At 41.6% G+C, this 14,528-nt stretch overlaps 1 protein-coding gene across 1 annotated transcript in view; it reads left to right on the top strand.

Annotated features, from left to right (window-relative positions):
• The first annotated feature begins 1,034 nt into the window (after window positions 1–1,034).
• Window positions 1,035–14,528, top strand: part of opcml (opioid binding protein/cell adhesion molecule-like) — a 404,549-nt gene continuing 391,055 nt past the window's right edge. The window contains exon 1 of the mRNA XM_070982328.1: window positions 1,035–1,367. Coding sequence (XP_070838429.1) covers window positions 1,307–1,367 — 61 coding nt within the window. The 5' untranslated portion in view covers window positions 1,035–1,306. The remainder of the gene's footprint in view (window positions 1,368–14,528) is intronic.

The raw sequence follows: 14,528 nt of genomic DNA, 5'->3' as shown, positions 1-14,528 counted from the left end.
CGGCTTATAAGAGTTCAACATTACCTTCAGCACTAATAACAGACGACGCCCTGGTGTTTGCTCTGCCACTAGATTCACAAGCGTTGCTAAGTAGCATAACAAACACTGACATTCCTGCAAATTAAGTGCATGCTGTGTGGACAAATGTTTTAGCATGTTGGAGGTATTTCCCCCCTTTGAAAAAACTTTTCACGTGAAATATAGCCATACTTTGGAGCGTTTCTGCCTCAACGCCATATCAACTACGTTCTAAACAAAAGCAATGCGGTGTGCGTGACGTTATCATGCATGTGCAAGACAGGCGGAATCGATAAGCAGAATCGTTAACCAGGCAGGCAAACAATTCCTAGGAATTGAGCTACTGGGAGCCGGTTCTCAAAAAGAACCGGTTCTCGATTCCCATCCCTAGGGATGGGGCTGCAAATCCCTGAACACTGACTGAAAAGTTAACGGACGAACACTTTTAAAAACTTGTTTCATGCTTGTTCTTGAAATATAAAAATATTCTAAAAAAATGAGTGGGAAGTTTTTAATTTTTACCCATAATAGCAGATCTCATCACACATAGTGTCACCTCATTACGTTCCTTTCTGTCCAGTGGTGTTTCTTTTCTCCACAAATGAACACATCTTTTTGCTTCAACTGGATAAAGAAGTCCAAGCTGTCATAACACAGCATCAAAATCCCATTATTAAAGCACATTCAAGACACGTCTACCATCACAAATGACATCAAGGGAGGGTTTTCAGAAAATTGTCCCAATCCTAGATCATCCTTTGCAATAATGTGGAGACGGCTATTTATTTAGCCTTAATTGAATATCAATCTGGCATTATCTTTTTTAATCCTGCTTTAGTTCTGTCAGACGGCAAAGAAAGGAAAGCAGGGACCAGGATTCAAAGCAACCAAAAAAAAAAAAAAAATAGAGCCAGGGCTGTTCACGGGTGATTGACAGAAGCTTCAGCCAATGCCAGTTGTGCAAAAACTGCTCTCCCCCTCCTCTCCCCCCAATCTTGCAGAGTGCTGGTCCCTCTGTGTGCTGTAGTACGTGGAAGAGAGGGAGATCGGATACTGCGTGAGGAGCCAGTCTCTGTGTTTGTGCCGCCAACTACTACTTGCACTGGATTTAAAGCATCTTCAATACAGCCTGCAAGTGGAAATGAAAAGCTATCCAAACTGACATTCAGGAAAACGGCAGAGAAAGAAAAAAATCAAAGTGGGCAGCTCTCTGAAGCCCTGGTGTGGGAAGATACATAAAGAGTTCCCTGTAAAACGAGCAGATCAGAATCAGCATTGCACAGGAAGCATGTATAATTCGGTATGTTTCATCATCCTGTCATGGGTGTTTGCTGTGCTTGTGTTCCCAGGTAAGACTTCTTCTATTCCCCTGTGTTTGTTGTATGTATGTATATGTTTACATCCTTCTGTCTTCTTGTCTGTGGCTCCTCAGCTCCTGTTAACACAGAGTAATGCACTGTTGAGATAGCCGTATACTCTTCACTTTCTTATACTCTCTGTCTGCAAATCAGCTGTCATATAACTCTGTGAGGCTTGTTGGGACAACCAGAGACGAGAAGTTGATCTGAGGTCGTTCAGTCCTGCCAGAGACTCTCTGACAAGGAATAGAAAAGTTCCCTCGACATCACACACTTGTCAGCTTGTCAGTCTTAAGGAGAATGACATTAAGTCCTACTGTCAAAGATTTCTTGCAGGAACTAAAACACTCTTGTTTGAGTGTATTACAAATTCAAAGTAGTTACAGCATTTTCTGCATTTCTAAAGCCCAGGGTCATCAATAAAATCACTATTTGTTATGTGTTTATGTAAAGATAGATTTTTACTAGTTTCCATTTGAAAAAAAATATTGATCAGTTACTAGCAATTTCAGCAAATGTCAATGATATTGAAGGTTATGTCCATGATGAAGTACTATGAGCAACCAAAATGTGTTGACCAGTGGAGTGGGGAGACATTTGCATTGTGTATTGATGCATCTATGTAATGCCAGCATTACCCTTTAACCTTTATTCTCAATATCCTCATATAGAGGAGAAGATGTTCTTGACAGGGAAATCTGGACTTGATCACAATGAGCAAAAACAGCTCAGGTATCACAGGGGAGCCGGTGTCCTAAAATTATGTTAAGTGAGCCTGACATCTGAAAATGCAAATATCTATCCAAGCACCTGAAGTGAGAGAAATATGCTTTCTCTCAAAGGGATTATGTGAAGGAGTCTGACAGGGAAATAATGTGATGCATGGGTGTATGCATTTAACTTTTATTATGCCAACTTAGGTTCCAAACATTTTCTGAGGGAACATTAAGCCTTTCTTAAAGTTCCTATCATCATATAATTTAGTTTTGTATGTGAAACGTAAGTGGTGACCACACAATGACCAAACACAAAGTTTCAGAGTTTGTACTTACATTACAAAACAGCTCTGCTGCACGGTGTTGGATGCATTCCTCAATGGCTACATTATGTCCAAGGCAGTTGCTGTATCAAACATAAATGACTGAGTGGCCTTGTGTATCAATCTCACGTGAGTACCATGTCTCCATCAGACAGCAGTGGCATTACTGAGCCTTTGAAGTGTACTTAGCAACTTGTGAGGGTGGTGTATGTAGGAGGTGTACTCACCCACGTGAAGGAGGTCTTGCACATACATGTGTACAGTGTTATGATTGTAAAGGGCAAACAAAGTCTTTTTCTCTAAAAAATTAAGAATTGCTTTCCTTATCACTTCCTTGCTGTTGCATTTTAACCAATAGTAATTGCATGATTCTTGCTCTCTTTGGCTATATTGTTACCCTGTTGTTGGCTTTATTTATAACAGACAACAAAGGCACATCACACATGTTCATGTCATATGAAACACCACTTTAGCTTAATTGAACATAAAACCAATAGTAAATGTGTTGTTGCTTGGCTGTAACTCAAAGAGAAATTGTATGTGACAGAATATGATGATGAACACAGATAATGTGCAGTAGGTGCAAACCTCAAACTGGGCTCAGCATGTTACTGATGTATGTGCAGTTTACCAACTGTATTGCAAATATGTTTTAAGAACACACACATACTCCAGCATGTGCACATAAAACTGAATCAATGATCGAAGTTTGGTTTTAATTACCATTTGTAATTGCCATTACACATCAGTGTTAAGAAATAAATCTGTTTTATGATTTTATAATGAAAATCATGTTATCGTTTGGCTAGGTTTGGGGAAAGGTCATGGTTTGGGTTAAAAAACCTGAGGAGACCCTCATTGTCATGAGTACAATAATAAACACTCAGATAAGGTAAGGGAATGATCATGGTCATGCTCAAAAAAGCAGTGTTGGACACTGGAAACTGCCTCCTCTTTGAGTCTCGTGTTCTGTTGATCCATCCATCTACCCTGTTTCCTCAGTGGACTGTTGTTCATTAATAACATCACCTGACCTTTTCCTTTAGTCCTTTAATAATTCCTACAACAGCGAGTGGGTTTTTTCACTTGAATGAAACTAATGTCCAGGGTACTGAAACTAATTTTCCTGTTGTTCTTCTTTGGAGCACAGTCTCACTTATTTCTTTTCTTGCAGAGAGTAAGATGAGATTATCGATATCACTGTCACACTGTATCTGACCATTAAATTTGAAGTGACAACATGCTTCATACCATCACTGTGACAAGACTTCAGGTAGTCACCAGCACATAACTCCTCACAACACTATAAAATGTTGTTTTTACTTGTTATTCAGATTAAATAAATTATGTGTAACATGAATCAATAAGCTTTAGAGGTGCTGGTAAAAGTTTACTTTCTTAGAGTGTCAGACTAGCTACCAGTTTTTTTATGCCAAGCTAAGGCAATCAGCTTCAGGTAATGCTAAATCTACACTTGACAATCGGACATGATTATGTCATGTAACTCCTGGCCACCACTAACTACACACAGACACAGCAACTTCTAATGCCGCGATCAGACTACACAGTATTGAAGCAACTGTCAGTCATAGCTACAGAAAAGCAGAATGCTGGCAGTCTTGTGTAGCGATAAAAAAAAAGAAAAGAAAAGAAAAATGGCTATGGACGCACTCCTGGGTGGCATGAAAAGGACAGTATGGGGAACAAACTTTTCTTCTCTCTCGTTGTCCCACCTGACAGCAGCAACCTCAGCACAGCTCCTACTCCTCTAAACCATGTTTGTTACCCAAAACCGATGGAGAGAGCACCTGATTGCTCAATGCTAAGGAAGACATCGTGGGAGATGTCACTCTAGGCATGTCGAGACAAGGAAATTCTAACATGCTAGACTTTTTGTTATGGTGTTGTGGGGCATCCCTGATGCTGCAAGCCAAGTCATTTAGCATGTCAAAGTACATGGGTATAAACACCCGATTACTGTGTATAATCAGCCATGACGCTGATGATTGGTCAGCCATGACAGAATTGCCTCAGAATCAGGCTAAATGCTACCATGAATTATAGTTTTTCGCCATCGGTTTGGCTCATTTCTTGAAACAGAAATTACATTCTCAAAATAACATGGACAAACCTCCAAACCACATTGTTCACAACAGAATTGAATTTCTCATTCATTTCATCAAATTGCAAATGTCAGTACATGTCTCAATGTCTCAGTATATCTTTGCAAATGATTAAGTACAGGTAGCTTACAGTTAGCTCAGTTAGTCTACATTCAGCACAATTTCCAAGTGAATAGATCTTGTTGATCTAAACTGATTGTTGATTCTCAGTCTAATGGTTGTTCTCTCCAAAACATGTCAGCATCATTTCATTGTATAAGTCATCACATGCAAAATAGTCTGTTCAAATGTCAAAATGATTCAAGAACATAATACCATGAATACCATCTATGAATCTCATGGAACATTTGAGAAATTGATTACAGTAACTGACAGTCAGGTAAAACTAGAACTTGACTAATACAGGAGGAGTTTCACACATTTCAGATGACCAATCAAACAGTATGTTTAGTTACCTGACAGGTGCCGTCCATGGTTGTGAATGCTGCCAAACATGTATATACTGTATAGAGCTTGACCAGGACCAGTACAATCCCCTTCAATCAGTGTAGGGGATGGTTGCGACATGCACTCAGTTTCTTCCCTCGTTGCATTGCAAGGGAGAATATACGCTGTGATGTGGACGAGAATCTGTGGCCAGACAGACAGCAGCATGGCCAGGAGGGTGAGGAGGACGGCCAGGAGGGCGACGACAGTGGCCAGAAGAGGGAAGATGAGGACAGTGAACAGTGAATTAGTTGTGAAACTCCAGCTTTATTTACAGCACTGTAGGCTACATATCATTTTCCTTGTTTTTTGTTTATGTGTTTATATTAGAATATATTATGCTGTATACATTTTCTTTTTACTCTGATGTATAGAAGTTACTTGATGTGCGTGAATAATAATGGTACATACAATATATACAATATGCAACATCCTTGGCAGTATTAGTGCAGTGTGTGATGTCAAACCTTGGAGGCTACTCTTACCGTAAAATCCTATTTTTTTCCAGTTTTATTCACGATTGTATTCTGTTAGCTAGACAAAAAAAACTAGTATAGTAACCATTATCAATGAAGGATCGGGCTAAGACGGAGAGGTGGACATGAGGGATATTTCAATGGTCCTCTGCCATAGTGACAAAACATCTAAACACTTTGACTTGCAGTGCTTACACAATGCCAAAGGGACGATGCATTTTGGGGGCACTGACTATTTGTATGAGAAAGGAATTTAGTTTTGACACGAGTGAACTGTTTTGGGAGAGATATGAGATTTCGCAGTTCAAACCATGGTGTTGTGCTGAACCATCCAAGTTATTTTGGCAAAAGCAGTGTTGAGTGTTGAGAACGTCAGGTTTGTTTCAAGAAATGAGCCAAAGCCATTGAGAAGGATCTTTGCATTTTGGGGGCACTGACTATTTATATGAGAAAGGAATTAAGTTTTGAAGCATGAGTGAACAGTTTTGGGAGAGATATGAGCTTTTGCAAGTGAGCTATGGTGTTGTGCTGAACTGTAAGACTGTTTTGCCAATGATCTTGGAGTTTTAAGAATATAATTTCTGTTTCAAAAAATGAGCCAAACCAATGGAGAAAAACTGTAATACAAAGAATACAGTCATAAACAACTGATTAATAAATGACTGAATGACTCAAATGCAGCAACATACCAAAATTGTGAATGAGGAGCATCAGACTAGACCAGGATGCAATTCAAACCAGCCAAATCAAGGTTGATGGTGCTGAGGAAAGGGAAGGTGGAAGACAAGTTCCGCTTTAACATCACAGACACAGCCATCCCAACCATTACAGAGAAGCCAGTCAAGAGCTTGGGCAAGGATTTCGACAGCTCTCTGAGAGATTCATCATCCATTCAGTCGACCTGCAATGAGTTGGATGGCTTGCTGAAATCCGTGGACAAGTCAGGCCTACCTGGAAAATTCAAAGCCCAGATATACCAACACGACATTCTTCCCAGGATCCTGTGACCCCTCCTTGTCTACGCAGTCCCCATCTCAACAGTGGAGACGTTAGAGAGGAGGGTAAGTAGCCACCTCCAGAGATGGCTTGGATTACCGAAGAGCCTGAGCAGCCTCGCACTCTACGGGAACACCAACAAACTGCAACTGCGCTTCAAGTCCTTGGAGGAGGAGTTTAAAGTAACAAGAGCCAGAGAAGTGGTTCCGTAAGGGACTCATTTGATCCGAAGGTGGCTAAAGCAGGGATCCAAGTGAGGACTGGAAGGAAGTGGAGGGCAGAGGATGCAGTTCAAGAGGCAGAGGCAAGGACGTGTCAAAGGAGCCTGGTGGGGGTGGTCACATGAGGCAGAGCTGGGCTAGGCTCCTTTCCAACCCCCCAAACAAACACCAGCGGGAAGGAAGGGCGCCCCCTTGTTCAGGAGGAGGTGAGGGCTGCAGTGGAAGAAACAAGAACCATCAAGGCAGTGGGAATGAAGCAACAGGGAGCTTGGACAAGATGGGAGAACGCAGTTGAGAGGAAATGTCACCTGGGCTGAGCTGTGGAAAGCTGAGCCTCACCGCATGAAGTTCCTCATCCAGGCAGTGTACGATGTGTTTCCAAGCCCATCAAACCTGCACACATGGGGCATAGCCGAGACACCAGCATGCCCACTGTGTTCCAAGCGAGGAACCCTGGAACATATCCTCAGCTGCTGCACCAGGGCACTTAGAGATGGACGGTACCGCTGGAGAAGTCCTTAAGATCATCGCTGAAGTCTTCTGCAGGGATCCTGTCCTCGGCCACATTGCAGTCACCACCCTGCGACCAGACATTTTCCTTGTGTCTGAGTCTAGCAAGCAGGTAGTGCTGCTGGAGCTGACCATCCCATGGGAAGACCGCCTGGAAGCTCTCCAAGTACATGGAAATGGTCAGTGACTCTCAGCAGGCTGGTTGGAGAGCAAGGTGTTTGGGCATTGAGGGCAAGAGAAGGAGGAGAGCCATCCACAGTACCACTGATGCAGCAGAGAGGGCCTCAAGATGGCTGTGGCTCAAGAGAGGAGAGCCATGGAGTCATGGTAGCTAGTTATCTATCTGGACAGAAGCTGGGGGTCTGATCATCCCCGGCTGGGTCACCTGGAGGTGGGCGCATGATGTTGAAAGACCCGAAACGTCTGATGACACCAGGCACATCACTGATGATGTGTCCAGAGGCATCAGTAGATGTATGTATGCAGATGCATTAATTAGTTGAAACACAACAGAACAAGCGGATGAGCTCTTTAAGATTAAAGAGTGAAATAAGGCTTAAGGCACTGTTCAGCAGTTGAGAGTGATGGGAAGCCAAAAGAAATTGTCTGAATTATTACATCTCGTAACTGGTATATTTGCTGTTAAAAGGGTCAGTTGTAGGTTGGTGCCAGGACCAATCAGAAAAAGCAGGTCCTAAGTTAATAAATGCTCACGACAACATCAGCGAGGATTAATTGTTTTATCACTAAAGATACTAAATCTTTGTCAGCATTCATGTTGATTGACAATACAGTTATCATGTCCCCTCGTTCTGTTGTCAGTTACTTATTACTGTTCTTCTAAGCATGTTGTGATTTTGAATATAGCAAATTGTTAGAGCTATAAATAGTTCAGAAATATAAGACACAATCCACTCAACTCATGATTAGACCTTGAAGACTGGGCCCTAAATCCTTATTATAGTTAACAAATAAAAAGAAAGACTAGGACAGCACTCCAAAATCATTTCTTAATATTTCCACAAGGACATTGTGGACAAGACACCCCTCCTCAGTGTGTATTCTGGCAATTTCACCATTCACAGTTAGGGATAATTATATGTGACCGCAAGCAGCACAAGTAGATCCTAACATGTGGACCCACATCCTTTATAGGGACAGAGTCTTGCAGAATATTGATAATGGAGAACATTAAAACATGAAAAAACAAAACAAAACACAAATTCTATTCAGTTCGCAAGGAACAAGCAAATGAGATGTCCTCATTCACCCCATTGGGAATGAGGGTATCAAGGAAGTGTATCCAACATGCCTCCCTTTGGAGAAGGATTCTGTCCCTATTACCAACTCTATGTGTCATCTTCACTGTCTCAATGCCCATGAAATGTAATTCACTCAAATTGTGGTTGTGACGATTAAAGTGTCTCTCCATCAATGATTTATCATCACAATTGCGAATAGAGCGCTTATGTTCACAGATCCTGGTTATTAACTCCCATTTTGTTTTTCAATATAATACAAATTGCACGTGAGTTGAGTTGGCAAATCTGACTTCACAAGGGTAATTGCATATAATAACTTGGAGGACCTCAGGAAAGAGTCTGAAATGAAATTACAATGCGAGGGTCACTTTTCAATATGTGCCACTGTTGACTCATGACTTGTTTGACTGACATAGGCTGTGTTCCCACCAAACGCGATGAAACAAGATCGCGCTGCAAGATTACAAAGTCAATGCAAAGACGCGATTTGAAGCGTCATTTTGCCGGGCGACGCGATGGACGCGATTGCGCGGTGCGATGGACGCGTTGGCCGCGAAAATCGCTCTCATCGCGTCACCCCATCGTGTCATCGCTTCATCGCTTCATCGCTCGAGTTGAAATAATTGAACTTTTGCAGCGGATTCGCGTGAAGACGCGCCGCGACAGCCTATCAGCGTTGAGATCGTCATCGACATGCTGACGCCAAGTTCGGACTTACGAACTTTGCAGTTCGGACTGAGCAAGTTCGACTTGGGAGTACAGTCTCTCCAGGACGGTAGAGCGCAGGACTGTCATTGCATGGAATTGGGATGGCAGCGTACTTGATGACGTCACCATCTCAGCTCGTCCGTTAGCAGGACGACACATCTCCGAAAACTTTGGAGCAAATTTTAAACTACGTGCTATTGTGATGACTCGACCACAGATTTTAAGTTTTAACATCCACTTTCTCGCATAAAATAATCTTAAAACCACATTCCGGTCAACGAGAGAAAGAAATGTTGCTGTTAGACGGGCTCGACGCGCGACACGATGGGGGTTTTTGTACCAGCTTCAAGGGGTTTTTGTACCAGCGTCAAAACTGGAACGTCTGGCGTGACGCCATTTCATTTGAGGCGTGATTAAATAATTTTCATCACGTTTGGTGGGAGCACAGGGTTAGATATCGGTTTGTAGTTGGATTCAAATGCAGGAAACTCAAACCTCAGGAGGTTTGACTAAATCAAGCTGCTGAACTTGGAGCACCTTATTGAGGTGGATGTCGAACGATTCCTCCTCATATCCCCTGCAGAGACTCTTCAGATTGACAAATGCTTCAAATCCTCAGTAGATATCTTTTTAATTCAAGTGAATCAACTGCTGAACTGTAGAATAACTGCTGATGACTTGTACTCGTCATCACCATTGGTCAGGTGGTGATCTTCTTGCATTTTTTTAGTGGGGGGTTATTAAGGAGGAAACCCCGGATGAACATGCAAACTCCACACAGAAAGGCCCTTTTTCCTCAAGCAGCAGGCACAGAGGGATTCGAACCGGGGACCATCCAGCTGTGAGGCGACAGTGTTATCACTTGTGCCACCGTGCTACCCTAATAGTGAGACAAATATAAAGCCTTATCTCTTATGTTCCTTTGCCTCCTTTATTCATCCAGGAAAGAGTTTTGCTGAGTGTGCATTTTCTTTTTCAGTGTTGCCCTGCTTCACATATACATTCTGTACGGACCTTGACACCTGGGAGCTGCCCAGTTCCATTATCTCACATCCATTGACTGAGCAGCTGCTTCGTACCTGCCTTGCTCAAGGGCACCTCGTCACCATCTCTTGATAGAGAGTGTTGGGAGAGACAGCCGCTTTGAACTTTTTGTTATGAAGTTGTTTACAGTCTGTGTGTGTGTGTGTGTGTGTGTGTGTGTGTGTGTGTGTGAGTGATCAGGAGCTACAGACAAAGAGCTGACTTTGACATAAAACAGTGCAAATGTTACCCTGCAACAGTGCATTGGAGAATACAGGCCAGAGTGTGCATCTGCTGAATGACATGTCTTGCTGAAATATACACCCTAGTGTTGGCTTTGTTTATCTTTTATTTATTTATTTTTTTTTTTTGGGTGGTGGGGGGGGGGGGGGTACAGAAAAATTTACAAATGTGCCCATGCTGTTCAACATGATGTATTACCTTAGTGAGATATACATATACATACAGACAGTAGATATACATTTGTGTTCGGGCTCTTCATTGGGATTAATAATAACAGGAAAAGACTTACACAAGTCTTATCCTACAAACAATCTGCTGCTCGGGGCAAACTCTTTTCCACACTCTAATTCCTCCTCAGTACATGATGTTTCCCTTGAGGCCACATATTTATCAAAGTGATAGTGGCACAAGATAAAGTTGTGGCCCAAACTCCCTCAACTTTACTGATCTGTGTGTGCCTCATGAGAAAAAGCCTCCTTAGCATCAGCTGATAGATCCATTTATCATAATGACACACCTACAGCAGACAACATCACTGTTCACTTCAGTTTATCAGTACATGCACACATTTCTACTTAATATTTATGCCATCACTTGTCACTTATCCTAAATTGCAATTGTGAATCATGTAAAACACAATACATGTCATCACACAGAAGGATCTAGGGATCCCTGTTTGAAAACAGTTGGGAGCACAGCACAGTTTAAGTTATTTTTGCTGCTGTTGTTGTTTTCACTGAAATGTATGATATGTCAAATTTTGTAGCCTCATATTACTCACAGTTGACACAACTTATGTCTGTAAAGGAGATGGAAAGTGTGACAATTTATCACCTTGACATCCTTCCTGGGGATCACATCAGTCATGCAGCTCTATGACACATTTATATTTTGTCAGTATAAGGGAAGCAAGGCTCTTCAAACTCCAGAAATATATCAAATGTGCTAAGCAGTTTTAGCTGTTAACCCCAATAAAAATGCCTCACCCTAAAAAATATATAGCTTATTCTGTGTAAAGAAAGTTTACACCTACGCTATATATTTTACCAGATGAACGCACATCAGATGTGAGTTTAAAACCAAAATCCCAATATACTCGTTTATGCCCAAAGCCTTCAGGGAATGGAGTCCCAGAAAAATAAATGAAAAGAGAGTTTCTTAAAATGTTACTTCAATACCATTAACCAAGTTTGATAACACATAATATACTTTTGGGACATTGGGGTATTGTCTCGAAAGCTTTACAATGGAGCAATCATTGACAGTGAGTCACTACTTACACCCAGCCATGGCATTGTAACAACAGTGAACAGGCTAACATTGATCGGATACATTTGTGAGAACACTGTCTCTTGGCATCAGTGAACAATCCCCAGCAAGCATTCACTCAACATTGATGGCTCAAAGAGAGCATTACAGTCTTTGAATGAATGCCAGTAATAGATTGTCACTGAATAGGATGGCACAAGTAAGAACAAGCATTCAAGTGTCATGACACTACAGAGCTGTAATATGAGAAGGGATTGCTAAACCAGAATCCAATTGGTTAAAAGGTATTGATGCTACAGTACAGCAGTGTTCCTGTTGCATACAAATGTGCTCAGTTTCATCTCGGGTTGTTCATTGCCTCGTTTATCCATTCTTTGAAACAAAATTGTAGCTGAATGGCAGTTGTCATTTGTTAATTTGGCTTTAAAGATAAAATAAGATAAGATAAAAGGTAACTGTTGTACTTTTACATATAACCTTAATAATACTTTTCAGTATCGTGAGGAAGTAGTCATATTATGCTAATGGTAATGTGGATAATATGTGCATACTTTCTGTGATAATTACGTTTGGTCAGTAAGTGATTTTATTCATGTTTTTTAGTTTAGCAAACACACGTTCTTTTATAATCAGTCAAAATAAATGACATTGACTCAGAACAAGCTTGTAAAAGACATTCATTACTGTATTGAACTACTTTAAAATGTTTGGCCATTGTTAAGTTGTAATAGTTTGCTCTGATGACATACACTGCCTGGCCAAAAGAAAAAGTCGCCTCCTGGATTTAACAGGGGCTGCACGGTGGCGCAGCAGGTAGTGCGCATGCCTCACAGCAACAAGGTTGCTGGTTCAATTTCTGGGTCGGGCCTGTCTGTGTGAAGTTTGCATGTTCAATTTCAATTTCAATTTTATTTGTATAGTGCCAAATCACAACAGAAGTTGTCTCAGGACACTTTCCATATAGAGCTGGTACAGACCAAGCTCTTTATCTACAAAGAAACCAACAATTCCCCCATGAGCAAGCACTTGGCGACAGTGGCGAGGAAAAACTTCCTTTTAACAGGCAGAAACCTCGAGCAGAACCAGACTCTGGGTGGGCGGCCATCTGCCTCGACCGGTTGGGTGAGAGAGGAAGAGCAAGAGAGGGAGATGTTCTTCCCGCGTGGGTGTGGCCGTGGCAAAATATGTTTTTGGTGGTCCAAATGTAAACATATGTAAAGACAAATCAGAAAAGGCAATTTAACGCAACGTAACCAGCCTTCTTTAAAGGTGAAATGAATTGAAAGACATGAACAGAATGAAAACATAGATTTTCTTTCTTTAAGTTGATAAAGTACTGTTTTTTACTCATGAGAATTTTATTGTACTTACAGTATGAAGCATAGTTGGAGGAACTCAGCCCTGACACAGAGGGCAGAGGATTTAGCGGCCTCTTGGCTCAAATAAGCAAGATGCAGAGTTTCAAGAACGGATGACTGTATTCTCATTTACTTGTGTTGCACCGTGAAAACTACAGAGGAGACAAACAGAAAAAAACACTTTTGTAGCTTCACAACTCACATACAAATATGACAAGGTTTAACAGTGCAAGTATTACATTTGTCTTCCTGAAATCCTTTTTATTCACATGAACATAAATCATATCTTTGACAATAACACACAATCAATTGTTGTTTCATACCTCATTCCACATACCGTGCCAAAGGCGCTAGCTTAAGGGGGTGTGGACGACAGCTCTTTCCGTTAGCCTTGTGCTTCATAGACTAGCCCTGTGAAATAGCGTATGCACAATACATAGGTAACGAGGTAAATAACGAGATAATACTAGTTTCTCAAGATATAACATGGAAACAGGATACATGGCTACTTTAGCATTTTAAAACATTTACCTGTACCCTCAAAGATCTCCAAACTTAACATTACAACAGTAAAACAGCACGAAAACTCTCCAGGTACGGCAGGAGAAAACAGCAACCTTTCAAAATAAAATGTCGAGACAAGCCAAAAAAAAAGGGGGCAGTGTAGTGCTACATCATCTAACATTATACCCATATAACAATCACTAAAGAGGTAATATTAAAGTCATTTAAAGAAGAGATGCTGCATTGTGATAGTAAATGACACCAAAACGTGAGTGATAAAATGTAGCTAATGGCAGCTTATGTAGCTTATTGACACTATGGTTGATTAATAATTTAGTTCAAGGGCCCATTTAGTGTACCATGTCTCTGCCTCTCTTGCTCACTCGCTCCATCCCTCCCTCCCAGCATTGTGCCTGAGTTAGTGATGTCTGCTATACATTACAAAAAACATCAGAAAACCGTTTATACATACCTCCAACTGTAGCTCTCTTTGTCAAAATACATTTTGTTTCATTTTTCACATTCTGCCTTTTGCTTTTCTGTTTGTTCTGTGACGATCGCGTTAGCAGTATGAGTAGGTTGGCATAGCAAATCGCTACCATTCTAGTCAATGGGCTCTATTTTTGACTCTGCCGCAGGCGTGGCGCAAAGTCAGGTCCGCTGAGCTGATGGGGCGTGGCGGCGCAGAATTTGGTATTTTTGTGTGCTGCCACTGGCGCATCTCCTCCTCCTTCTCATTTCAGTCCCACCCAGCGGTGAAACTCGGAAAGAGGGAGGGGAGAAGGCGTGGAGTTAGTTTGGCACAGCCGAGTCAAATCTTCACCAATCACAGCAGCTCCTCCCCTCACCTTTAAGAACGCCGCTGGCTAGGCGCATGGCAGGTTTCCAGGAGACTGACGTCACTCATATCTCCTGACATCCGTTTGTATTACTT

The sequence above is a fragment of the Chaetodon trifascialis genome, chromosome 16 (genome assembly GCF_039877785.1).
Source record: "Chaetodon trifascialis isolate fChaTrf1 chromosome 16, fChaTrf1.hap1, whole genome shotgun sequence".
In the NCBI taxonomy this organism is placed as follows: domain Eukaryota; kingdom Metazoa; phylum Chordata; class Actinopteri; order Chaetodontiformes; family Chaetodontidae; genus Chaetodon; species Chaetodon trifascialis.
This window is presented reverse-complemented; position numbering and strand designations above follow the sequence as displayed.